This window comes from Trichomycterus rosablanca, chromosome 17 (assembly GCF_030014385.1).
Source record: "Trichomycterus rosablanca isolate fTriRos1 chromosome 17, fTriRos1.hap1, whole genome shotgun sequence".
Taxonomy (NCBI): Eukaryota; Metazoa; Chordata; class Actinopteri; order Siluriformes; family Trichomycteridae; genus Trichomycterus; species Trichomycterus rosablanca.
In genome coordinates, this window is record NC_086004.1 from 2,825,086 (window position 1) to 2,853,055 (window position 27,970).

At 40.6% G+C, this 27,970-nt stretch overlaps 1 protein-coding gene across 1 annotated transcript; it reads left to right on the top strand.

The window, feature by feature from the left end:
* Nucleotides 1-1,932: 1,932 nt before the first annotated feature.
* lmnb2 (lamin B2) lies at nucleotides 1,933-26,359 on the top strand. Its single transcript, XM_063013474.1, has 12 exons — nucleotides 1,933-2,332; nucleotides 5,459-5,595; nucleotides 9,063-9,219; nucleotides 9,304-9,429; nucleotides 11,673-11,843; nucleotides 11,973-12,098; nucleotides 13,809-14,029; nucleotides 16,023-16,326; nucleotides 19,888-19,995; nucleotides 20,092-20,211; nucleotides 22,645-22,746; nucleotides 22,859-26,359. Exons 1-12 carry the CDS (start codon nucleotides 2,096-2,098, stop codon nucleotides 22,898-22,900), a joined length of 1,851 nt encoding a protein of 616 aa, XP_062869544.1. The 5' UTR covers nucleotides 1,933-2,095; the 3' UTR covers nucleotides 22,901-26,359.
* The last annotated feature ends 1,611 nt before the right edge of the window (nucleotides 26,360-27,970 follow it).

Sequence of the window (27,970 nt, forward strand, 5' to 3'; positions counted from 1 at the left end):
TTAGAGTTTTTCTGACTTTTTATTATTATTGTTATACATTGTACTATTTTTATTTTTTATCGTCTATTTTTTGTACTGAGTGCTGTACTATCCCTTTGCTGCTGCAACAATGTGAATTTCCCCACTGTGGGACTAATAAAGGATTATCTTATCTTATTAGGATTTTAACGTCATGGTTTACACTTTGGTTACATTCATGACAGGAACGGTAGTTACTCATTACACAAGATTCATCAGTTCACAAGGTTATATCAAACACAGTCATGGACAATTTAGTGTCTCCAGTTCACCTCACTTGCATGTCTTTGGACTGTGGGAGGAAACCGGAGCTCCCAGAGGAAACTCACACAGACACGGGAAGAACATGCAAACTCCAGATAGAAAGGACCCGGACCGCCCCAACTGGGGATCGAACTCATGGCTGAATGACAATAAAGCTAAGTCTGAGTCTGATATACAATATTTTTTAAAAATATACCTTGTTTGGGGCAGTTGTAGCTTAGCGGTTAAGGTACTGGACTAGCAATCAGAAGATTGCTGGTTCAAACCCCACCACTGCCAGGTTGCCACTGTTGGGCCCTTGAGCAAGGCCCTTAACCCTCAATTGCTTACACTGTGTACTGTAAGTTGCTTTGAATAATATATACGTATACATATATACAATTATAATTCTATATACCTTATATCTAAATATCTTTAAACATCTATAAAGTATATGGGTGATTCTTCAATTGGGGGAACTTTTACGTCCCTAAGTTATAAATTTGTGTTAAAAATACTTTATTACAAAACAAATATTTTAGGTATTAAAAAGATCATTCATTGCATCACTAAAAAAATTACATACCAAAATAATTATGATGTTCATTTTTTATGATGATTTAAACATCAATAACTTGCTACTTTGGCCTTGTCCCCAACCCAGACTTTAAAACTTCTCTGCTCTAATAAAATGCTAAAAAGTGATCAATTCATTATAAAAATCACAATATGAGTTTTATAATAACTTAAATAAGTATATTTATTCAGCGTCATTACCACTTACATCAGTATGGCAGTACTTTACCAAAAAAAAAAAGAAATTTACACATTATTTATATGTATTTAAAGTGCATCTTGTACTAGCTGTTGACTAGCTTTAGCAAATCCATGGCCTATCTAGTTTTTTTCTTAAAAAAAGTAAAAATTGTCATTACCGCAACACGTCATTACCAACACATAATGACATTTTGCTATGCCACTTCGCAAAAAAAATATGAAATATTAAAATTCTATATAAGCTCAATTGTAGCCATCATTAAGTCTTTGCTCTAGCATTATCTTGACATCATTAAAACTAAATTATTCCTAATTTTATTTTTCAAAAGTTAAGATGGTCAAAAGAGCCCACAGTTGAAGATCTTATAGAACCCATATATCTATATGCACATGTTTAAGAATCACGGTTCACTACCGGGGTTAAATAATTGTTAATTTATTTATTGTTTAAATTATAAATACTTTATATACGTACATTTGCTTCAAAATCTATCTCTGCAGAAAAGCTTAGTTATACTATTATAATATTGAATATTTGAAAAAATGGAACTGTACATATACAATATTTTAAAAAATGATCCTGTTTGTGGGGTGTGTTACTTAGCATTGCACCCAGTGAGCAGGACGCACCGCGACTCTGCGCTGTGGTAAAACATGGAAATTAAATTTATTTATGTGTTATTTATATGTATATGTACATTTTGACCGTAACTTAAGTTTATTTCATGAAACTTCTGTTTTTAACACAGTTGGCGCGATAGAACTACAACAAGTACTAAGAACTACAAATCCCAGTGCTTTTGTAGTCCGACTCTTTTGGCGCCTTTTTACGTTAGCCCCGGCCATTTTGTTTTTGCACTTCTTTCAAATCTAGCCAACCAGGAGCGGCTTCACTCACTCACACACAACAAAACTGTCACTTTCATTCACCATTACAGAGCCGCAGATCTCAGATCAGAGCTCAGTCTGATCCACACGCCGGATCTTTACAGCTTTCACCCGAACCTGGACTCAACCCGGTCAGAGAATTCATCAGTTAGCGGCTGCAGGTGAGGACATGGCGACTGTAACCCCGAAACGCGCTGCAGCGGCGGCGGCAGCAGCAGAATCCGGCCGGAGCGCCTCATCCACCCCGCTCTCCCCCACCCGCATCTCCCGCCTGCAGGAGAAAGTGGAGCTGCAGCACCTGAACGACAGACTGGCCGTTTACATCGACCGAGTCCGGTCCCTGGAGCTGGAGAACAACCGCCTGTCTCTCAAGGTGTCGGAGCGGGAGGAGGTCGTTACCAAAGAGGTGAGTTTTGTTTCTCTTTGCTGTTAGCATGCTAAGCTAACGATTTAGCACAGCACTAACTGGCTAGCATTGTTGCTAATGCTAATATTTGAAACATGCAAACAATCGGATCATCTTCGATGCAAAGTTAATATTAGCACAGCTGATTATTTTAGGAAATATATGTTTATAATTTTAGCTTTGGACTGACCATGCTTTAATATGCTTCAGTTGTTCCATTTAACTAATTTTATGTTATTTATTTATTATTTATTTGTTTGTTTTAAAAACATTCTACTCATTTATACTTGCATCTAAATTATTTACTTATTTATTTGAATTGTTAACTTTGGGTAACTTGATAAACTGGTTTTAAAATAACTTAAATTTGCTTTATTTACCTATTTAAATGTGCTTAATTTGCCTTATTTGTTATGCTTTTCTTATTTATGTTAGTTAACGTTTTAATTATTAATTGAATTAATTTTATTAATTGAGCATCAGTAAGCTCTTGGTGGCTTGGGGAGGGGGGTATGTCTAAACAGAGTCCACTACATCTATACTTAAGCTGTATTAATGAACTTAAATGGATTATGCTTTTATATTCATAATTTATTTGAATATCTAACTTTGGTTAACTTGATAAACTGGTTTTAAAATAACTTAAATTAGTTTTGTCTATTTAAATGTGCTCAAATTTGTTCTAATTTATTTAACGTTTTAATTATTAATCACAATGTGTTCTTAATTGTTAAAAAATAGTTTTGCTTTTATTACTTGAGCATCAGTGAGCTCTTGGTGTATTTATGTGTCTGTGTATATTTATTTGTGTGGACTGGGGAGGTGGGTATGTCTAAACAGAATACACTACATTTATTTATTATTTATATATAAAAAGTTTAGCTGTATTAATGAACGTAAATGAATTATGTTTTTGTATTTATAATTCATTTGAAAATTTAATTTGTAGATAACTTATTAAACTGGTTTTAAAATAACTTCATTAACTTTAGTTGTTAATTAAAATGTGGGGGAGGGGGGTATGTCTAAACAGAGTCCTCTACCTTTATACTTAAGCTGTATTATTGAACTTTTGTATTTATTATTTATTTGAATATCTAACTTTTAGGTAAGTTGATAAACTGGTTTTAAAATAACTTGAATTTGTTTTATCTATTTAATTTGAGTTTTAATTATTAATTAAAATGTCTTCTTAATTGTCAAAAAATAGTTTTTCTTTTCTTACTTAAGCATCAGTAAGCTCTTGGTGGCTTTATGTACCTGTAGATATTTGTTTATGTGTGTAGGTGTACTGGGGGAGGGGGGTATGTCCAAAAAAACCCCACAGCATTTATACTTAAGCAGTTTTAATGAATTTATCTTGCTTATGTTTGTGTATTATCCACATGCACAGCGGTCACTTAAATAATATACAAGTCATGCATGTTGAATAAAGATAATCTGCATTATTTCACACAAACTGTAAATCTTTGTTTAGCATCAAACTGAAACACTCGAGTGGCTGATCTGGCTATTCAAGCTCTCCCTGATTTCACTCTGGACATTGTTTAATATTGACACAGTAGATCCTGATCTTCAGAGAAACAAACCCGTCCTAAACAGGCTGCAGTGAGGAGTTTAGGTTATATAGGAGCTTCTCGCACAGAGACTTTAAATCACACAAACGTCGTTATTTACTATTTGACCTGTTCTACATCAAAGCCTAGTGAAACACCGGCCCCACCCTCACTTATATAACTGTTTACTCAAGTCATTCGTAGAAGACAGGAGGGGGAAGGTACGGGCTAAGATTTTAGCATCCAGTAGCTTGTTTTTAAGGCTGAATGACTGACACTTTAACCCATTAAATTCCACATTTTTTTCTGTCGGAACATGTGAACGTCCTGTTTACTGACAGATGGCGTTACCAGACGGTTTAAAGTACAGTACATGATCCCTAAATGGGAATTATGGCGGTTAATGGGTTAAATAAAGTTGTATAGGGCATAGCTGGTGACTTTATTGCTTTGGATTTTTTGGGGGGTATGAGGAAGCATGCAGACTGAGGTTTCACAATGCTGACGCAGCGCGCCTGCTCGTAGATCTTACCTGTCTTATAAAAATGTGTGTGTGTGTGCAGTAGCAGCTCAGTGGTTAAGGTACTCGTAGTGATCAGACGTTCGCTGGTTTCTGAGCAAGGCCCTTAACTCTCAATTGCTTATATTGTTTACGCTCACAATTGTACGTTGCTTTGGATAAAAGCGACGGCTGAACGCTGTAAATATGTTCGGGAATAAAACTGGAACCCGGATGCATCGGGCTGCACACATGGCGAGTAATGAAGCTGCATCAGTTGACGAACCGAAGTCACATGTCTCAGCTACACACAACTACCAAACCTCACGATTTGTAAAACAGAGTGTAAAATATATTAAATGCTTACTTGTAATCTTTATACTTCTATTTTTAGGTTTTTCTTGCACCCTTATTGGCAGTAATTATTTGCTTGCCACTTTCTCCTGACTGCTGGAAAATATTCAGTGCTGAATGAATGACTGGCAAACACTCCTAATGCAACTCCAGCTCAGGTGTCATGTGCACTTGGCTCAGTTTGGCATCTTTTGACTCTATGGCAAATGGAGTCTGCGTGTGTAATGGCATTAATGCAGAGTGCTAAATGCACTTGTGTGCATGTATTTGCATTCGGTTAAACTTGCTCGGAGCTCTTGTGAAATAACGCAGCCAGGAACGCTCACACAGCTCCGGACTCGACTGTCTGTAAAACTGCCTTCTGATAGTTGCAGTTCGAGTGCTTTGCATAGAAATCACATTAAGCACGGTTACATTTCGATTTTCTGCATTTAGCGGACGCTTTCATCATCCAAAGCGACTTAAAGTAGCGTGACGGTATACGGTCTGAGCAATTGAGGGTTAAGGGCCTTGTTTAAGGGCCCAACAGCAGCAACCTGGCAGTGGTGGGGCTTGAACCGGCGACCTTTCGATTACTAGTCCAGTACCTTAACCGCTGAGCTTCCGCTGTTGATTATTTATTTGTTCTGAAATCTTTAAGTTTGCACCCGATTATATGTGACTCTTTGATATAAAACCTGACCGGTGGTTTGTTTTCGTTTTATTTCTCCTCACAAGGTAACTGGGATTAAGTCTCTGTACGAGGCAGAACTGGCCGATGCTAGACGCGTTCTAGACGAGACCTCTCGAGACAGAGCAAAGCTACAGATTAATCTGGGCAAGGCCACCTCTGAGCTCGAGGAGCTTTCTAAGAAGTAAGTAAAGGTTACGATGACTTTTTTCTGGCCCAGTTTCTAATTAGAAAAACTTCGGGAACACAGGAGCTCAGTGTATTTAAATTACTTACCATTTGAAAACCATTTGATCACATTTCTGACTTTTTGAACAGCCTTTTTACACAATTTTTACCTCTAGACCTATAAGAACGGGCACATTGTAAAATAAAAGCAGTAATTTATCAGGTAAAAATACTGAGGCTAGTGACTTTAAATGTTAATGCAGTCACTATCTTTATTAATCTCTGTATCAGGGGTGTGGTGGGCCAGAATCCAGTACACCAATGAACAGTACACCAATCCATCGCAGGGCTTCCTGCTGCCCAGACTCTAACTGGCCTATATGGACACTTCTGATCTTAATTTTGTTCGCTATGGGCGGCACGGTGGCTAAGTGGGCAGCACCGTCACCTCACAGCAAGAAGGTCCCGGGTTCGATCCCCAGGTGGGGCGGCGCAGGTCCTTTCTGTGTGTAGTTTGCATGTTCTCCCCGTGTCCGCGTGGGTTTCCTCCGGGTGCTCCGGTTCCCCCCAACAGTCCAAAGACGTGCAAGTGAGGTGAACTGGAGACGCTAAATTCTCCATGACTGTGTTCGATATAACCTCGAGAAGTGATGAATCTTGTGTAATGAGTAACGACCGTTCCCGTCATGAATGTAACCAAAAGTGTAAAACATGACGTTAAATCCTAATAAATAAACAAACCAACCATGAACAGAACTCCAATCCATCGCAGGGCTTTAGCCACCCCTTCTCCCTGACGCCCAGACTGTAACTGGCCCATGTAGACACGCGATATTCACACTTCTGATCTCAGTTTCATTGGTTATGTATTACTCATCACTGCATTTTAAACTCACCCTGGTTTGGTGTGTAGTTGTGTAGGTGGATAAGGCAGAAATTCATAACGCCACATATGACTTGGAAACCTTTAGCAGGCTGATGCTGTAGTTGTAATTTAGTTACGGGACATTAAGTAAAGTAAAAATGCAGCTATTCCGATCTTTTTTTTCAAGCCGTTGGTCGTTTTATGTGCAAGTTGGCACATGATGTGTACTGGGTTGTGTGAAATGTGTAAAATTGTGCCATGTGGTCAATTGCACTGTCATTTCCAAGGTCTTCAATACAGTATTTACATGTGGGTTGAATATAAGGGGCTGAAATGGATGCCCCACTTGAGTAAAACCCGACTGCTTGTAAAGCGCTCGTGCAAGTAAATCCGAAAACCTCCCCACCCGCCTCACCCACGTTCATTTTGCTCTTTCCTTTTGTGTGCGTCTGCAGCTGCAAGCTGTGGCACCTCCACGTCTGCTTTGTTATTGTTATTGTCTCCTAGTAACAGATGAAGGGCTTTTCTTCCGAATTTTCTGATCAGTTTGTATTGGAAGCTGAATACGAGTAGATTTGTAGACTTGTGTTTTAGCCTGACTAAGAAATAAGAAGTAAGAAATGTCCTGATTGGTTAATACAGCCGGCCTGTGTCGGTTGCTATTGGGCGTGCCGTGGTATCTGTAAAGCGCATGTGCCAATCGTGCCCTGTACGTATGCTTTCTGTTCATTTCACAGGCAGCCAAGACTCTCCAAATTCTCAAAACTATATTAGTAACAACTATGTGTGTGTTTTTATTTATTTAACATGATTATTAGGTATTAGTGGGCATGGCATTACTGACCTAAAGTTTCCAGTACCCAGGCAATCCGTGCAGTACGTCTGTCTTTCTAAATCCACATTTATTATTTCTTTTCTTTTAGACAGCAGCTCGTTCACCTGCCTGCTTGTTCTCTTGCTGTAGATGTTTTTGGTTGTCCCTTGTTGCTAGTTAACACAAGTGAACAGGAAACCCGAGGCTACGTGATCATGAACGCTTGCGTGAGGCTGTGACCACAAGGGAAATGCCATATGAGTATTACACGCTGGCGACATACTTCTTCGTTCTGATTTTACACGCCTGGCACCAGAGCTCTGATATGTAGGGTTTTTTTTCCTCTACCGTTTACATTCAACAATCTAATCCCAATGTATTTAAGGCCTGTTTAAAAGTGAACACTTTTTGGTTTGTATTTAAATGCTGATAAATGTGTGTTGTTCTAAATCTAAAATGCTTTCATTTATACAGGGTTTAGTTTCAGTTAAGCCCTGGTGGATTTTCCCAGTTTGGTCCAGATGTTCTCTGCATTTTTGTTTGTGAAATGCATTATCTGAAGTGACCAAATGAAAACTACCTTAGCAAAATGTGTTCTAAATAGCCAGGCCAAGGAATGTGTGTTTTATCACAAAATACTAGAGATGCAACGATTTACCACAATACAGTTAATGACCGATTCAAAAATTCTACGATTCAGATCGATTTGACATGTAAAAATGAATCGATACTCACTTTACACAGCGGAGGGCGCCGGCGCTATTCACCTCGCCTTGTTGACCTCACTGGCACTATACGCCTGGTTGCCAAATTCGGGTTTTTTAGCCAAATTGGGCTTAATTCAAAATTGTTTTGCATAGTTTGTACCTACCTTAGAAATAAAATGACATTAATTATTCAGATGAATAAAAGTTAAGCACAAATACAGGATTTTATTTTATTTTTTTAAGAGAAATAATAAAAGGAAACTTTGTCTTTAATTTCAGTTTTAAAACATCGGGAAAAAATCGTATCGTGAATCGCATCGCATCGTGGGTAGAGTGTATCGTTACATCCCTACCGACAGGATACACTCTACCCATGATGCGGTACGATTCACAATACAATTTTTTTTTAAACAAAATGAAATTGAAGACACATGACATTTCCTTTTATTTTTTCCTCTTTAAAAAAATATAATAAAATACTGTATTTGTGCTTATCTTTTATTTATCTAAATAGGTAGGTAGGTACAAACTATGCCAAATAATGCTTATTGTGTAAATCCAACATTATATAAATAAATGAATAATACAAATAAAGAAAGTATCCTCACATTAATAAATATGGCTGGAAAATCCCCTACCTGGCAACTTTGTGAAGTGCCGTCAACCAGGCGAGGAGAATAGCGCCAGCGCCCTCTGCTGTTTAAAGTGAATATCGATTCATCCTAAATGGATAATCAATTCGAATCGTGGCACATGTGCACCGATTTTTAACTGTCTTGTGGTGCATCGTTACATCTCTACAAAATACCAATGTAACCAATGAAGAATATTTTATCCCCAGCCTGGTCCATTTAAATCAGTATGTGTGAGACCAAATTCAGTGTATAACGACTAGCTGGGAAGAAAAGCAGAAATGTTTTTGTCTGAATTATGAATCACCACATTTCTCTGTAGCAAACAGGAAACGTTTAAAAGTTAATAATAATTCAGACCAGGCAAACGGAGAGGTATCTATGTGCCTTAATTCAGCACGCTTGAATACTGACATAGTTTATCACTGGTGTCGTAACCGTTTTACACCTTCCTGTGTATTCAAGCTATAAAAAGAAGGATGGAGACCTGGCTTCAGCCCTGGCCCGTATCAAGGAGCTCGAGGCCCAGTTTAACCAGAACGAGGCAGCTCTCAACACCGCTCTTGGTGAGAAGTCTGCACTCGTCGCAAATCTCGCCGACCTGAAGAAACAGCTGGCTAAGGTACGCACTCCAGTCCACTTCTCCTGTCTCAATTTGACTAATCTAGTAGTGAATGTTCTGTTAACGGACTGCTGTCTGCTTCAGGCTGAGGATGCTCACACTGTGGCTAAGAAGCAGCTGGAGGCAGAAACTCTGATGAGAGTGGATCTGGAAAACCGCTGCCAGAGTCTGACTGAAGACCTGGAGTTCAGGAAGAGCATGTTTGAGGAGGTGGGTTTTCATATTTCTCATAAGACCGTTGCGCTATAAATTGGATGAATTTTGAGATGAGGTCCTCAACTCAGAAATCAAGCTTTGGTAGCAGTGGTAGCCTAGTGGGTAGAGCTTTGGGCTATCAACCGGAAGATTGGCGGTTCAAATCCAGGCTCTGCTGTGCAGCCACTGTTGGGTCCTTGAGCAAGGCCCTTAACCCTGTCTGCTCCAGATAGGCCGTACGTCGGCTGACCCTGCGCTCTGCAAAGAAAGAATTTCATTGTAATGTACAACTGTATATGTATATATGACTTAAGTATATCTTCTACACAAGTATATATATATATATATATATATATTAGGGCTGTCGAAGTTAACGCGATAATAACGCATTTAACGCGATTTAAAAACATAGTGCCGTTAACGCAAATTCTATACAGGAAAAAATGGACCTATACAGGCAGTGAGTGCCATGTAGAATTACATCACGAAGACCCGCATTGTTATGTTTTGTACTTAACCACGAAATACAATTGACACTAGTTATGTGGAGAACGTGTTGTCTTTATTGCTTAATCCACAACTTGGAGCATCACACTTAAACATAACACGCCGTTACCCGCTGCTCACCTGATACACATATCAGCTCAGTGACGTACAACACACAGTGGTAACGTGATACGCAGATCACGTAAATGATATATATCACACGCATGATAATCATAAGCTTTTTTCTCTCTTAATTTTCCCTGACAAGTGAAAAACCAAAATATAGCAACCTTAACATTATGAGGAAGAATTTCAGAGATATTCCTTTGCAATACTTTATCATTTCAAGAACATGATACAGACTGACCAACACACTTAAGCCAAATCAGCATTGAAAATTGACTTTACTTTTAATAACCTTCTACAATGCTGGTGCTTCTTAAAACTGAGTATTTTCTTTTAAACAGAAGTGTTATTTAAATGCTATTAAATTGTTTTCCAACAAAATCCGCTCAATTTGGCGGATAACCGCCCAATCTGGCAACACTGGAACGCGTTATCATTATCGCGTAAACTTCGACAGCCCTAATAAAAAGGTATTCTGATATCCAGTTAGCAGCGTAGGGTTTATATAGCAGCAGGTAGAATAAGGTGAGAATAAGGTGCAAAAACAATCCAATATTGTGCAAAGATGCAAGTAATATAGTCACTAGTGTGAGTTGTCAGAACCCAGGGAACAAGGACTGTTTTGATTGTGAATGAGTTTTTGTGTATGTTAGTGTATGTACACCGATCAGCCATAACATTAAAACCACCTCCTTTATAAAAAAAAAAAAAAAAAAAAAAAGCGATTAATCGTGATTTAACTATATGAAATTCTGAGATTAATCGCGATTAAAAAATTTTATCGTTTGACAGCCCTTATATATATATATATATATATATATATATATATATATATATATACGCAAGTATATCTTCTTGTTCTTCTTTTAAGTTGCCAGAGTTTTGTCAGTTATGCAGTCTGTGTGGACAAGAATAAATACCACAGTAATAAATACTTTGTTCTGTGGAGTAAAACTGACTACGTGAATAAGAGGGATGGCAGAAAGAATAAGATGAGTTAAGGTGGGGTCTGGTGTACAAAGTAATCGAGGGTGCAGGCAGGGTGGCGCGATTTGCCATTGAAGCTTACAAGGCAGTAGTGAGGCTTGTTATGTTCTATGGCTTTGAAGAGGTGACACTGACTGATAGACAGGAGAGGGAGATGAATGAAGATGAAGAAGGTGAGATTGTAACTGGGATTGACGAGGATGGACAGAATCAGGAAAGGGTTTATTTGAGGGGAGACAGTTAGGGAGGTGAGATTCATGTTCAGAAGGAAGACGGGTGCTGAGGGGGAGAGGACTGGATGTGGTGAAGGAGGACTTGCAGGTGGCTGAGGTGACGGGAGCATGATTAAGACGGAGACGAGTGTTCCGCTCTGGCCAACCCTAATGGGAACAGCCGAAAGACGAAGATCTCCTAGTTTAGTCATTTCTAATTCCCCATCGTGAATCTGTTGCCTCTTGCACAAACCCCTGATCTGATCAAGGATAGCTTGTCAAAGGTCATTGACTGCTCGTGCATAATGATAACTAGTGAACAAGAGGGATGGTGGAAAGAATAAGATGCAAGGTGGGGTCAGGTGTACAAAGTAATTGAGCGTGCAACACGACCGGGTTAATAAATATCAAAGCATTAAATATGTGAGCGTTTGTGTGTGCGTTAAGGAGGTGCGTGGGACAAGAAAGCGCCACGAGAAGAGGATGGTAGAGGTGGACTCCGGAGCCAAACAGGATTATGAGTACAAACTGGCCCAGGCTCTGCAGGATCTCCGAAGGGAGCATGAGGAGCAAGTCGGTTTCTACAAGGCTGAGCTGGAGCAAACCTTCCAGGCCAAGGTACTTTATTTTACATTCTCAGATACACTTGCTGAAGTAAATGCATTATTATGTTTTTAAAAGTAGAAAAACAAAGTAAATAAAGTGCATGTTTACTGGACCTTTAATTCTATCTATTCATCTGTGTAGCTGGAGAATGCCAAGGGGTCTTCTGACCTCAACGACAAGGCCATGTGCTCAGCCCGAGAGGAGGTGCAGGAGGCTCGTGTGAGGATCGAGAGCTTGAGCTATCAGCTCTCTGCCCTCCAGAAACAGGTAGAACTTTTACTTCATACCTACTCATCTATCAGGTGTAGATCCAGGTTCCAATCTGGAGTTCTAGCCTAGTGGTTAAGGTACCAGACTAGTCATGTCAAAGGCTGCCAGGTTGCCACCGTTGGGCCTTCGAGCAAGTCACTTAAATGCTAAAAATGCAAACGCAATCTTGGCAGTGCTGGCTTCACATACAGGATTATCTATGTCTGAGAAGGGGGGTTAAGGTCCTGTGACAGATTGGCGCCCTGTTCAGGGTATTCCTGCCTAGCGTCCAGTGTTTCCTGGTAAAACCGGACTTACGGTTGATTGAAATTAATACATTAATTAAAATAAACTAAGGGTCAGAGCATAGGCAGTGCAGGATCAGAAATCTGAATGTACTGGACTCATGTGGTGTTCTATATTGCTAAATTACTTGCACTCAATTTTAAACAAATTAAAATGGTGATGTTCGGGGATATTGTAACTTTGACATGACCAGTTTGAAGCCTTATTTGGCTTACTGTCATTAATATGGTCCCACTGAATGGGATCTTTACCAGTCTGTCGATACTTTGCAATTTGCCAAAGCTGTGTAAACACACCAGTGTGTAGGGAGCCAGGGAGATAGAAAGTGTTACCTTCTGATGTGGTAACAACACCTAATACATTAAAAACCTTTAACATTTATCTTATTTGGCTGAAAGTAAGAGGAAAACAATTCTGCGGCCCAGTTTTTGGTTTAATCGGTGTGGGCAGCAGTTATCAAACATAACCGATACAAGTCCAGGAAAGCCACTGAGCTTGCTTTCAAGCATCCGGCTGCATCGATTCAGAATGGACTGTGTTGGCCAGTCACACTTGTATGATCAGGTGGTGTATTTAAGGTCACAGTGTGAATATTCAATGCCTGTCAAATGGTGCGCTGTTTATAATCAGTGAAGCATGGAGATTGTTGATATGAAACTGCAAAATTTGCATCCCTATTCTTCTTGCCCTGATATGAATGTCAGCCATTTAAGCCAATTCTTCACAGGGCTTTGCCCACCATGAGACATAGCCCATCATTTCTGTGTAGACACCCACCTGACCGATATAACCACTGAGATTCAAACCAAGGCATGGTACACCACTGACCACGTTATAGCTTTGAGGAATCTATTGCAGTTCCAAAAACTACCTACATTTCCTCACTCTAATCACTATACACACAAATAAAGAAAGCAAATCGACCCTCTACTCTGATGTTTAACGACTGCGTCTATTATTCAGTCATGATAATAGCCATAGCAGCTGACATGGCATTGAGAATTACATAAACAATCAAACCTACCTTTCCTGCCCTGAATATAACCACTGTGTAAGCATGACGTTTGAGATACTGGCTGCGTATTTTGATGGATTCACATGTACTAGAATAACAACCAGTACAAAACAAATGTGATGCTGAACTTGTTCTGCTTATGCTGATAACCATGTTGGTTTACTACTTTAGTAATGGGTCATTGAAGGCTCGTCAATTAATGGTCAACTAATAATAGTCATGGGAAATAGGCAAAATTTGCATCTTTATTGATAGGTCTAGGATTCATGGCTTCTTAATCACACCCTTTATAATAAATTATTTACACAATGTGCCAGATCGAACAGCATAAGCGCAATTTTGAATCCCCTAATTCGGCGAAAACTTCCCTCAAACTTGCCCTGATTCTGGTGCGTGCTGTCCTACAGGCCGCAGCAGCGGAGGAGCGCGTGCGCGAGCTGGAGGAAATGATGAGCAGCGAGCGTGACAAACACCGCAGAATGATTGATGGGAAGGAGCGCGAGATGGCCGAGATGAGAGAACGCATGCAGATGCAGCTTAACGAGTATCAGGAGCTGCTGGATGTCAAGCTGGCCCTGGATATGGAGATCCATGCCTACAGGAAGCTGCTGGAGGGAGAGGAAGACAGGTCAGTGCGGTCACAGGCGTCAACACTAATAGTAACAAAAAGAAGACCGGTGTGTGTTTGTTTTCACCACCCAGATTGTTGTAAACATTCTTAAGAGTACTCCTTATCTTTAATCGTCTAGACAGGGCTGATTTATTATTTTCACGTGAAAGTCACAGCACAGAGAATATATTTTTTTATTATTTATTATTTTTTTATATATATTTGCTTTGTAAATATCGAACATTGAGGCAATAAAATAAACAAATACAAATAACATTGATACCAGTTTAAACGTGAATGCTGTGCTGTAAAATCATAAATACTTTGTTGAAGGATTCTGTCCCTGTTCCTTACCCCTACTGACCACTATAAACAGAAGAGTTTGCTCTGCTGGCCCAGCCCAGCTGAGATCAGAGTTTGAATCTTGGCTTAGCCAGGGTGGCTAAGTGGGTAGCACTGTCGCCTCACAGCACGAAGGTCCTGGGTTCGATCCCCAGGTGGGGCGGTCTGGGTCCTTTCTGTGTGGAGTTTGCATGTTCCAAAAACATGCAAGTGAGGTGAATTGGAGATACTAAATTGTCCATGACTGTGTTCGATATAACCTTGTGAACTGATGAATCTTGTGTAATGAGTAACTACCGTTCCTGTCATGAATGTAAGCAAAGTGTAAAACATGACGTTAAAATCCTAATAAACAAACAAACAAATCATCCAGCCGGGCGACTACACAGACATGATTGGCTGTGGTTGGTGATCTATCCAGGCAGGGAGACGATTGATATGTTGTATTGTATTTTTATTTAAATAACTGAAGGGTAACGTCGCCATATCGTGTCACTTTCTTTAAGCAGTGTATGTTATTGAGTTTCATTACAGTATGATTGTGATTCTTTGTGGTGGTATTTATTTGTTCTGTTGAACCGGATATTACGGGTTCGTATCAGGTAACATGGAGCGAACGGTGAGCTTTTACTTCATGAACTAGATTAATCGAGGTTCTACCCTACCAATAGTAACCAGACTAACTTAAACACTTTGGACTATCATTTAATAGCTCAGTTTTATTGATTCTGGGTACACTTGCCTACTCATTTTTAATGTACAGAGTAACATAAGAATAGAATTTTAAAGTTTTGTCTCTAGATGGCGCTGCATGCTCTTTTATTGTACCAGTAAGCCGCTTCAGAGACAGTAAGATTAAGTAAGGCTGTGGGTACCCAGTAGCCCCATTACATTACCACTCAGGAGCCACAGAATGCGAGACAGTAATTATACCATTATAACCAATTATAACTGTAAACAATAGCAGTAGAGACAAAAGGAGAGTTTCTGATTTGGCCTGCAGCCCTTGTTTTTGGTCTTGCGATGCAATGGTTTTTTTTTTTTTTTTTACCTCTTATACAGCCTGCTTTAATATGCATGGTCACTGGTCCAAATGTATCTTGATGATTAGGTACTGTACAGGTACCTGAGGCTCGGATGGCACAGCTTTACAACTCGCCAGCCCACTACTGCTGAGATCTTGAGATTTGGAGTTGAAATCTCAGCTCTGCTCTCAGCCGGGATTCCTCATTACTGCTCCAATTTTGGCCTCGGTCAGCTGGTTGATGACGCCTGCGCAGATATGGAGGAACAATGATGAACTGTGTTGTCTGACATGGTGGAAAAAAGGAGTTGGCTACTACACATGTCAGAGGGTGTGTGTGTTAGGTACAGCCCTTTTCAGTCAGGGTTTAGGTCTGTAGTAGTAGAGGAGATATTTTTAGGTAATTTAATACAACCACACTGGAAAAATTAAAAACATAACGTACCAGTATGCAGTAAAACTGAGGTTTTTATCACGTGCATAAGGTCACCTCTTTTAATACACACTAAAACATCCGAAATGTGATCTTTCCCATAAATTCCCTGTAATTTCAAAATTTCCCAGCAGTCTGTAGTAAATCTGGTGGCCCGTAGAAGTGCTTGTACGATACGTCCGTCAGATTCACCGTGTTCCCCTTTCCTCCAGGCTGAACCTGTCCCCGGAGTCTGCCCCTCGGGTCACCGTCTCCCGTACCGTGGCCTCCAGCAGCAGCAGCAGCTCCTCCCGCTCGTCTCGTGTCAAGAGGAAGCGTGTGGAGGTGGAGGACGAGGCGATCAGTGCGAGGAGCGGTCCGATTCTGCGCAGCTCTGCCACCATGCGCGGCTCCGGCGCCGTCCGCAGTGCCTCCAGCGTCCGTGTGAGCCAGCACGCCGAGGCCACCGGATCCATCAGCGTAGAGGAGCTGGACCTCGAGGGAAAGTGTGTCACCCTGAAGAACAACTCCAGCAAGGTTCATTTTATGTTTCCTACATTCAATATTTAGGACTTCTAACCAGGGCTGTCGCGCTAACCGCAATTTTGAAATATCGCGGTATAGACCAGGCCAACCGCCAAGCAACCGCATCACCGCGATATTCACGTTTTTTCTTTCTTCCTTCTCTTTTTTTTTTGCAGGGTCTATTTTGTTTTATACGCTTACATTCGGGCATAATAAATGTTAAATAAATTCATAATGAAAATGAGCTAAGAGCGTCATTTTCCCGCAACCTGTTCTCATGCGTTGCTGCTGAGTGTCAGGCTTTGTGTTTTAAAATGTAAACAATGGCAACAGGAATTATAGGCAAGTTTATTAATGATTAAATTGAGTTCACACTCAATAAATACTTGTAATTTAGACTATATTTAAACAGCGTTGGTGTACTAAAACACTTAATGAGGGTTAATATGGCATTGCAGCCTGCAAATATTCTCTTGCTTGCTTGCTGGAATGATTTAAATGTATTTTTTCGTTGAATAAAAATGTATTGAAATGAATAATAACTTAAAATGTAGTATATATTATGTTAATTATAGCTACTAAATAGATAGTTAATAGTGGCGCAATAACCGGGCTAGATTTCCTCTGCTCTGTATTACTGCAACGTCGGGAACATCACTACCCCACTCAGATCCTCTCTAAACCACATCAGGTGAACATGTTGGTTCTTCTAGCGCGCATGATAACGCAGGAATAAGGTCTTACAGACTTTATTCTTTATTCTATTTTTTTTTTTACCATATTTTGATTAGATGTGCGTTTTTAGCCTAAACACTTTTTTTTCATTTCCCAGTGTATATCTAGCCTAGGCTAGAAGCTAAATTTAAACCTTTTTTTAATAGAGAAAAGACGCGCATCCCTGCTCTGTTCTGTATTTAACAATAAACACGCATTTCATTGGTCCTAAAGCTGTCTCATCCTCGTCTTTATAAAGCAATAATATACCGAATCATAGCCTAACAATAAAGCTTATTTATATAGCTCTAAAATCCAGATCAATTAAGTAATTTTCAAAAACCAAAAAAAAAGGGCGATATTACCACATACCGCTATATTGAGACGGGCTGAATATCGCAAGGGGAAATTCTTTCACCGCGACAGCCCTACTTATAACCATGTTTTGCGTGTGCGCTCCTTGGCTGCTTATCTGAAGTGCTTAGGTGTGCAGATCTGTTTTTATTGATGTGTTATGTCTGCATGCATATTTGCTTTTGAAGCAAATGTGAGGGAGAAAATTTCCCTTTAATGTTCCTTGGTATTTGCTCTTAATCTGCAAATCTAGTTTCTGAAATGTACAACAAATGGACAGCGGTATGTAAACACCTGACCAAAAGTGTGTTGGTCATTTCATTTCGAAGCTATGGCCATAATTTTGATGTGTGCCCACGGGAGTTTCATTTACATTTTTAGCCATGTAGCAGATGCTTCAATCCAAAGCAACTTAGATATACAATGCAGGCAAGTGAGGGTTAAGGGCCTTGCTCAAGGGCCCAGCATTGGCAGATGTGGGGTTGGACCAGCGACCTTCCAATTATTAGTCCTGTACCTTACCCACGGAGCCATCACTACCCATCGGTGCCCACTCAATAACAAACCAAACCCGATGTGGCTGATACGCCTGAACTGAGCAAATTTCAAGTCCATGCTGTGATTAGGTCGCAGGAGGCTGATCAGCGCACTGATACTCAGATTGCTCAACCTTGAGTGTGATATTGCCTTTATACAGCAGTTATTAATTATAGAACACATAATGGTTTCCTTTTTCCTTTAATAATTTCTTTGACTCGGTGAATGCAGATAGTTCTGGACTGTTGCCAGGCAACACCAGCGTAATCCGGCTGCTCCTTTGTACCGTGTCCGTTTATTTGTACACTGATTTATCATTCATCCAGAAAAATATTAGTCTGTTGACAGTCGCTTGTGTGATTCCAGTGAGTCAGGCTAGTCAGACGGTACACTGCTCGATCTTTTCCTGCTCTCCGTCTATGGTCTTCAGTAACTCTCTCCTTCTGTTCGTCATCTGTTGACCATTCCTGTTGTTGTTAATGTATGTAATTACCAGTATTACGCCTGTAAAGTAGTCCAGATTGAGACACCTACTGTACTTAATGAAGACCCCTCACTTTGTAAAGAAAGTCAGACACCAATCACCATCAAACATCTGAATGAACGCCCGAAGTTTAACAGAGAAAGACCAACATATGAGCGATCTTCAAAAAGTTTCCTCACTTTTATATTGTGGTTATAAGCGGTGAGGGTGCAGTAGGAGGAGGAGTAATTGTAGTAATCGGTCGTGTCTGAGAGACGCTTATAGTCCGGATTTAGCTCCATCTGATTTCCACCTTTTTGGACGCTCGAAGCTTTAAGGGGAAGAAGATTTTCATGTGATGATGATGATGATGATGTGAAAGCAGCGCTGCATCAGTGGCTACGCGCTCAACCAAAAAACATTTGTTGCTGATGGCATTAAAAAGTCGGTACGACGCTGGAAAAATGCATCAGAAGGCGACTGTAGAAAAGTAATGTAGTATGTTCTTGAAATTCTTAGTAAATAGAGTTTAAAAAGTGCGGAAACTTTTTGAAGAACCCTCGTATATGTCATACAAGCATAGAAACACTGAATTATGCCGCAAACGTCACAAAATTGATAATGTGGTGTTATAAAAATAAACAAACACCTGTAAAGTGGAGTGATGGGTGTAGTTTACATTTACATTTTCGGCATTTCCAGAGCGACGTACAGAAGTGCTTCCACACTAAACATTTCATTACTCTAGTTCAAGTAAACAACCGTCCAAGAATATACATCTGCTGAAACTCTGTTAATAAAAAAGTTTTTATTATTATTTTTTTAAAGAAACGAATGTGTGTGTAAGTAAGTAAGTACAAGTCAGCTTAAGTGTTTAGTAAAGAAGTGATGAAGGTTTTTAATAGATTTTTAAAGACAGCAAGAGACTCGGATGTTCGTACAGACAGGGGGAAGCCCGTTCCACCACTTGGGTGCCAGAACAGAGAAGAGCCTTGATGCTGATGCTCGTCTTCCTCTAGTCCTGGGTGGAGGATCAAGTCGAGCGAGACTAGTGGCTCGGAGGTTGCGTGGTACAGAGCGGGGTTTGATTAGACCTCGAAGGTAGCTTGGGGCTGGTCCATTTTTGGCTTTGTAGGCGAGCGTCAGTGTTTTAAACTGAATGCGTGTGGCTACAGGAAGCCAGTGAAGAGAACGCAGCAGTGTAGTTAAACGTCCCAGTTCTGCTATTCTGTATATCAGCACTCCTCCGGATGCCTTTTGTCCGTTCAGATGATTTGGTCGGAACTACCTGTTGTGTAATTGACATGTCGTACATTTTAACACAAGGTGCATATTAATAAATCCACCGAGTGCATTGTGTGAACTACCGAGTCTAAACTCCTGACCCAAATTCAAGTGGTAGCTTTGGAGTGCTGCCGTCTATGCTTTCAAACACAGACTTCTGTGCGTCATGGTTATTCTTCTAAAAATCTAATTTAATAATATTGTGTGTCATTTTCTTATAGGATCAGTCTCTGGGAGGCTGGAGACTGAAGAGGCAGGCCGGAGAGGAAGAAGAGATCTCCTACAAGTTCACCCCGAAATTCATCCTTAAAGCAGGCCAGACCGTTAGAGTGAGTGGATTTGGGGTCGTCTGAAAGGTCTTACAGGTAGATATCGGTGTGTAGGTGAAGCTGGAGCTAAGATGGGTGTGTTTTTCGTGTGTACAGGTTTGGGCTGCAGATGCCGGCGTGGCTCACAGTCCACCCTCAGACCTGCTGTGGAAGAGTCAGAGCAGCTGGGGCGCCGGAGACGAAAGCGTCACCTTGCTCGTCAATTCAGATGGAGAGGTGCGAACTTGTATTTTATGCATCTTTTAACTTTTAAAGCTTTTATGAGGCTTTATCGTTCTTTATTATTATTATTATTATTATTACTTTTTAGCAAAAGAGTATTAAATTACAATTATTTCTGTAGAATAGGCAGCATTAGTGGTTTTGTGTCGTAGTTTGAGTGTGAATAAATTCAGAATGAAATTAGAATAAAACAAATCAGAATTGATTATAAAGGCGCCCAGGTGGCGCAGCGGGATATTCCGCTAGCACACAGCGCGGAGATTCTGAACTCCTCGGTTCAAAACACGGCGTTGCCACCTGGGCGCCATCTAGCGGGCATAATTGGCAGTGCCTGCAGCAGACACATTTCTGCTAGGGCTGGATGACTTTAAACGCTGTGTAAGGACCCCGAGTAGCAGATAGAGAGACGTCTGGGCAGAATGCATGGGTGAAAAAGGGTTCCGCTAAGGGCTGAGCGCGGGTCGGAGGAGGCGTGAGCAGCAATATACCTGCAATCGGGGATCCTCCAGCAGCTTAAGACTAATTGACTACACTAAATTGAGGAGAAAATGCATGAATAAAATATGGGAAAAACAAACACACATTTGCTGATCTGCCCAGGTTTAGTGTCCTCAGTAGATCTGCGCTTTCATGTCCTAAAGTAACCCTGCAGTGAAGTGTTTACAGTGTAGTCTTTAACTCGGGTTCTTTTGACCTTATTCTAGACCCCCCCCCCCCCCCCCCCCCCCCCCCCAGCCTTTGAGTAATTTGATTGTGCAGAATGTGTTACGAGTAGCTCTTGTGCTCCGTACTTTGAATCTGTGAGTGATGGAGGGTGCTGTGAAGGCTTCTTGAACCTGTTGTGTCAATTAACCTGCATAACCTTGTTGTGTCGGGTAATAAAGTAAAACAGTGTGAGCTATGGGGAGAAGTTTAGTGGTGACTTGGGGTGCAACGTTACAATGAAAAGTTTTTAAACCCTGCTTGGATGGATCAACAGCAAGGTAAAGTGGTCTTGGTGGAGAGGTTTTGGTTGTTATGGTTTATATATATACATGTGTCTGTGTGTGTATATATAATGTTATATATATATTTTATATATATATATATATATATATATATATATATATATATATATACCGATCAGGCATAACATTATGACCATATTCCTAATATTGTGTTGGTCCTTATTTTGCTGCCAAAACAGCCCTGACCCGTCAAGGCACAGACTCCACTAGACCTCTGAAGGTGTGCTGTGGTATCTGGCACCAAGATGTTAGCAGCAGATCCTTTAACTCCTCCTCGTTTCTACACTCACTGTCCATTTTATCAGCTCCACTCATCACTTTGTAGTTCTACAATTACTGACTGTAGTCCATCTATTTCTCTACATGCTTTGTTAGCCCCCTTTCACCCTGTTCTTCAATGGTCAGGACCACCACAGAGCAGGTATTATTTAGGTGGTGGATGATTCTCAGCACTGCAGTGACACTGACACGGTGCTGGTGTGTTAGTGTGTGTTGTGCTGGTATGAGTGGATCAGACACAGCAGCGCTGCTGGAGTTTTTAAATACCGTGTCCACTCACTGTCCACTCTATTAGACACTCCTACCTAGTCGGTCCACCTTGTAGATGTAAAGTCGGAGACGATCGCTCATCTATTGCTGCTGTTTGAGTCGCTCATCTTCTAGACCTTCATCAGTGGTCAGAGGACGCTGCTCACGGGGTGCTGTTGGCTGGATATTTTTGGTTGGTGGACTATTCTCAGTCTAGCAGTGACTGAGGTGTTTAAAAACTCCAGCAGCGCTGCTGTGTCTGATCCACTCGTACCAGCACAACACACACTAACACACCACCACCATGTCAGTGTCACTGCAGTGCTGAGAATGATCCACCACCTAGATAATACCTTCTCTGTGGTGGTCCTGACCATTGAAGAACAGCATGAAAGGGAGCTAACAAAGCATGCAGAGAAACAGATGGACTACAGTCAGTGATTGTAGAACTACAAAGTGCTCCTATATGGTAAGTGGAGCTGATAAAATGGACAGTGAGTGTAGAAACAAGGAGGTGGTTTTAATGTCATGGCTGATCAGTGTGTATACGGTGAAACGGCGCTGGTGATAAGAAGCGACCCCAGGCGTGTGGTGATACGACTGTTCCTGATCAGATCAGGAGTTGGGTAACAGCAGCAGCAGATTCACCAGAGGAAATTGGAAATGACAAGATTGGGAGATAAAGGGGTACAAATCCCCGAAAGAATCTTTTTTTGGGGTAAAATTTGTACAGATTAAAAAAAGCAGAATGAACAGAATGATCGATCGGCAGCCCTGCGATTTATTTATGTAATATCTTTATAATCTCTAAATGCAGGATGAAATAGACACAGTTTATTGAGATAGGAAATGCCACAGAGTAAAAACCTTTTTTCACCCAACCTGTCTGCAGGAGATGGCAAAGCGCACCGTCACAAAGAGCATAGTGACCGAGTTTGAGAATGGAGATGATGAGAGTGGAGATTTTGGAGATGAAGATCTGTTTCACCAGCAGGTAAGTTCCATCTGTAGATGCAGTCTGAACTGATTTAGATGTGATAAGATGCATTAATACTCATGTTTACCTGGCATTGCATTTACACTTTCCTTCTTTCTTTCTTTTTTAGGGTGATCCAAAGACCCAGTCCAGGGAGTGCGCCGTCATGTAAAGGGAGCTTTAGTCGCCACAGTATATTCCTGTCTATTTCTTCATAGAGCCACTACTTTTGTATTCCCTGATCATGAGTTCTTATTTCGCTCTTACCCGTCTTTGCCAGAATATGACTGGCGTTTTTTTTAAACGGACCTCGTTTATTATTTTTTAAAGCCAGGTAATCATAAACTGTGTATTGAGGGTTTTTTAGTCTTGACTATCAAAGCGTTTTTCATCACTGGCATTTTTTAGAATCAGATAGAAGCCCATGTGTTCCAAATACATGCAGCTTCTCAGTAATCGAGGTCTTTGAATATACACGAACAGCAGGAAGTGCTGTTTCAAACGTTCGGGATCGTGTACCATCGTTGCTTATTGATAGTCAGATGTTTGTGCTTTAGGCAGGAATGAAAAACGCTTTGAGATGCGGCGCTTTGACTCGTTATGTAGTTTACTGTAAGCTGGAACTGACAGCTGTCGCTTCGCTTTTGTTTTCGCTTCGCAACGCGCGCAGATGGATGAACAGGGTGGAAAACGTTAGACGGGACACTGATCCCTTTTTAAAAAAAAAAATAATGAGCACAAAGTGCAAAATCATGCCGGATTTAACACAGCGATGAGTAATTTACATTTTAAAACTCTCTGCTCTAATACAGAACAGACCTTTTAACGCTGTGCGACTCGCTTCAGCTCTCTGGTTACTTCGCTTCATAGTTTTACATCAAATCATGCAAATAAAACTGCTTTTGTGCTGTGAGGTCAGATACACAGCAGAACCAGGCCTTAGGCTCAGGGCTGAACTCTCCGTTACAGAAGGTTAATGCGAGAGTGTTCTGAACGATCAGGATTTGGTTTCGTCTTGAGCTAATTCTTGGTCACGTCGTCCAGGCCGGACGCTTTAATCATAATGTGTGCGGATACAGAACGCCGGACTGACCGCATCTCTTTTTCGGACTGATAAAATGCTTAGGATTTAACTTTGCTTCAACTTCAAGCAATTGAAAAACAGACTAGACGTTTAAACCATTATAAATAATTCATAAGCATGATAGAGTTTACAGTGTTTGTATTATGTCATGAGCAGGAAACTACTAGAATGGCTGAGAAATGGTGCTACACCTTTACCCTCATTAAAATACCCAAATCTATAAGCATTCGTAAATATGCAGTTTGCAATGCTGAAATCCTGCTCTGTATAATATCAGGCTGTCAGGCTAACTGCTATTATACCTTGTTTGCTTTCAGTGCAAGTCACAGATACAATGAGTAGAATTTTAATACCTCACGTTACCTGATTTATTCCATATTTAAAAGCAGCCCGAACCTAAAACTCTTAACAGTATTAATATTTAGCATGCTCTCTTTTCCATACGAACCCAGCATTTCTTAGTGGGCTTAACAGTACGTCAAATTAGTGTAGAATGAAACTACACTAAACTGCATTAGTGTCGTTACTCTAGTATGAGTATAAGGTTTGAGGTGCAGCCTTTTTGTTTAAGGCTAGCCAAGTTCTTGTGTCCCAGGTTCATCAGAATATCTAAGTACCAACATTTAATCACAAAAATAAAAGAATGCACAAAGTTGTCGCTCAGGTGGCGCAGCGGTAAATACGCTAGCGCACCAGAGTTGGGGTTTCGAATACATCGTGTCGAATCTCAGATCTGCCCTCCGACCGGGCTGCACGAACAACGATTGACTGTTGTTTACAGGGTTAGGGGTAAAAAGTCGGATCATAGGTCCTCATAACTGGTGTGACTGCGGCCCCTGCTAGCTGACTGATGGCGCCTGCACAGGGCTGAGGAATAATGCTGATGGGGTTGTGGCCCTCCGTACACAGTGCCTGTCAGTGTCTGAACTCGACTCGTGCAGGTGAAAAATGCAGTCTGTACTGACTACGTGCCGGAGGGGGCGTGTGTCAGTTGAGAGGCGTCCTCAGTCAGCGGTGAATGGTCGAATCAGTATAGAGGAGCATTCAGGGTAACTGGACACGACTAGATTAGGGGAGAAAATTGGGGGGGGATTATAAAAAATAAAAAAAAGAATGCACAAAGTTAGGAAGGTTAAAAATCTGTCTCAGATTTCAGGACTGACTAAATAATAGGTTAAATGTTTAAAAAAATAATAATAAACTAAACTAATTTGCACCAATAGCTCAGCTGTCTCCAGTGCCCTCTCGTGTCGCCTGTATCAGACCAGCCCCTGATAATGCAACCCACAAAAATCATTTTCCCATACTCATGCTAAGTGCATGTTTTAAAGCCAGACGTTGTGCTTGGTTCGTACTTTTCCACCCTGTTTTTCTCTGATGCAGCTAGATGATGCATTTTAATGCTTAATAAACGTCGTTTTATTCTGTTCTCTTTTTATAAATGTAAAAGCGGTCGTAGACTTTACGCGCAGTTAATATTTTTCTACAGTTTTAATCACAGGGCGGGGCTTCCGGGGTTCCATTTAAAGAAAAAACAACAAAAAAAAGCTCTCAGCACTCACAAGTGCAGATTTCTCTTGTGTGCTCGGTGGCTGAGATCAGTCGGTAACAAAACAGCACAAATAAGTCATAATTGTTATTAATACTTTAAAAAGCTTTTTTTCCTCCGAGTTCTCCTCCAGCACACAACAGAGAATCTCAGCGGTGCTGAAACGCATTTCATATACATTTGAAAGTGTGATGAATTATTAAACATTGAATTATTTGCAGAATTCGATGTCGGATGCAGCCTGTTTTCATTCTGATTCCGGCCGTGGAGCCTGATTTTAATAAGCTGAATAATAGAGCTCTGCATATAGAATCATTTTCTCGGGATTTTTGAAATCAGGTTTACATTCTTAGTTTGAAGTTGAATTTTTAAAGACTGGTTTTACTCGAGTGCAGTGATTTATACGTTTGGTTTCACTGTACAGATCTCATTACAGCCAGTACTTGTGGGTAATAAACTCCTTTTTAAGTCTTTTATTCTAAGTGGCAACTTTTAAACACTCCACATCTGTGAATCAAACGGAGTTGGTTTTTAGGATTTACACTGGTCGCGAGCATTTCGTTTCTTCAGGTTTTATTAGACGTGACTGTGATGTGTAACAGATGCCGAGCGCTTCCTGTTTTCTGAGCAGCACTGCTGGATAATATAATACAGATATACAGTAATGCCCTACTGTAACACTGCCATCCGATGTGAAACGGCAGCGCCGACTTACTGATTAACGTTTGAGCCGAGTCTAATGTGAAAAGTAAAACTGTAATCAGGGTTTCTGAACTGCAGTCCTGTCGGCACACTGATCTCCAGCTAAGGTTGAGAAACCGTGATCTAAAGTGATTAAAACTGAATTCTTTCCAAAAAGAAAAAGAAATCTTGTTTTATATTAGGATTAAACTTTAAGAGTGGAGGCCAAATTTCTCATGACTTCAAACTTTGATTTTTACTTTTTTGTGATTTCAATTGTTTTGTATGCATAATAAAATAAATGTTTTGCATAAGAACGTTGGCTTACGTCTCTTATTCTTCTGTAAGGCTGAGTTAAAACTGTGATTGATATTGAGGTGGGTGGGACTTTATTAAGCTGGTGTTTGGAAATCTGTACATGGTTTTGTTTCTTACAAGCCAGCAAGCATCAGTAATAATACAGTAGTTTATAATTTATATTCCTTTCAGCCACTATTATATAGTACTACAGTTAGAAGTGAAGAACCTCGGTGCAGCTTATCTGGGTGAAGCCGACGCCGGGTACTTTAATGAGGAAACCGAGCTCTTTGTGTGATTCTGAAGTGTTGAGACAATCACGCAAGTGGTCCTTACTGAAGAGACTGACTGATGGATACGTGTACCTGAGATTCTGTTAAATGTCATCAGTTAACAGTAAATGTAAGCCATGTTCACCAGCAACCTGGTGCCCAGAGTTGAATCTTCGCCATTGATTTATGATTGCCTATGTCTGAGGGGGTGGGGTGGCCAAAGTGGTGTGATGGATTGGTGCCACGTTCTGGGATTTCTGCCTTGTGCCCAGTGTTTCTGGTCATTTCCCAAAAACATGCACAATGTGGATTGTCGGCTGTAAATTGCAAATGTTCGTGTATGTTGCCCTGGAATGGTTTAGTGGACTAGAAAGAGCTACTACAGAAAGAGAAACTGAAGTCTTTTTTTATTATTTTATTAGAATAATGCAGGGAGAAGTTGGTCGAACATAAAAACCCTCAATTAAAAAAAAAAAAGCATCACAGCTTAGCACATGCTTTCTACACTTTAAGCTTTCAAACTTTTTTTTTTTTTTTTCTCCCCCTCTTTCACCAGCCAGCTGTGGTTTCTTACAGAGTTTTGTTCTGGATTCCTTTGCCGTTCATGCTGCCACCACATGTTGGTTGGTTTTCCACCTAAAAATCTTATGATCGTATGATAATGCTTGGACAGATTGAATTGTATTTTCTTAATATAGAAATTTTGGTGTTTTTACAAGAATTAGGGTGACAGTGGCTTGGTGGGTAGCACCGTCACCTTACAGAAGAAAGGTCCTGGGTTTGGTCCCCTGGTGGATCGGTCCGGGTCCTTTCTGTGTGGATTTTGCATGTTCTCCCCGTGTCTGCATTTTGATTTCCTCCGGGAGCTCCGGTTTCCTCCCACAGTACAAAGACGTGCAAGTGAGGTGAACTGAAGATACCAAACTGCCCATGACTGTGTTTGACATTAAAGACTTGAACTTTCTTGAATCTTGTGTAATGAGTAACGACCGTTTCTGTCATGAATGTAACCAAAGTTTAAAACATGCCGTTAAAATCCTAATTAATAATATTTTCGGCCAACCTCCCCCTACCCTCTAAAAAATAACTTCAGTTTCTCTTCCTGTATTAGCGCTCTAGTAAAAAAAAAAACTTGATCATTTCCAGTTTCTCATAGTAGTTCCACTACCACATACATGATCCGTAAACCGTCTAGCACATGCCTTCAAACTCCTCAAACTGTTTAACCTCACTAGCCAGCTGGGGCGGCACAGTGGCTAAGTGGGTAGCACTGTCACCTCATAGCAAGAAGGTCCTGGGTTCAAACCCCAGGTGGGGCGGTCCAGGTCCTTTCTGTGTGGAGTTTGCATGTTCTCACCG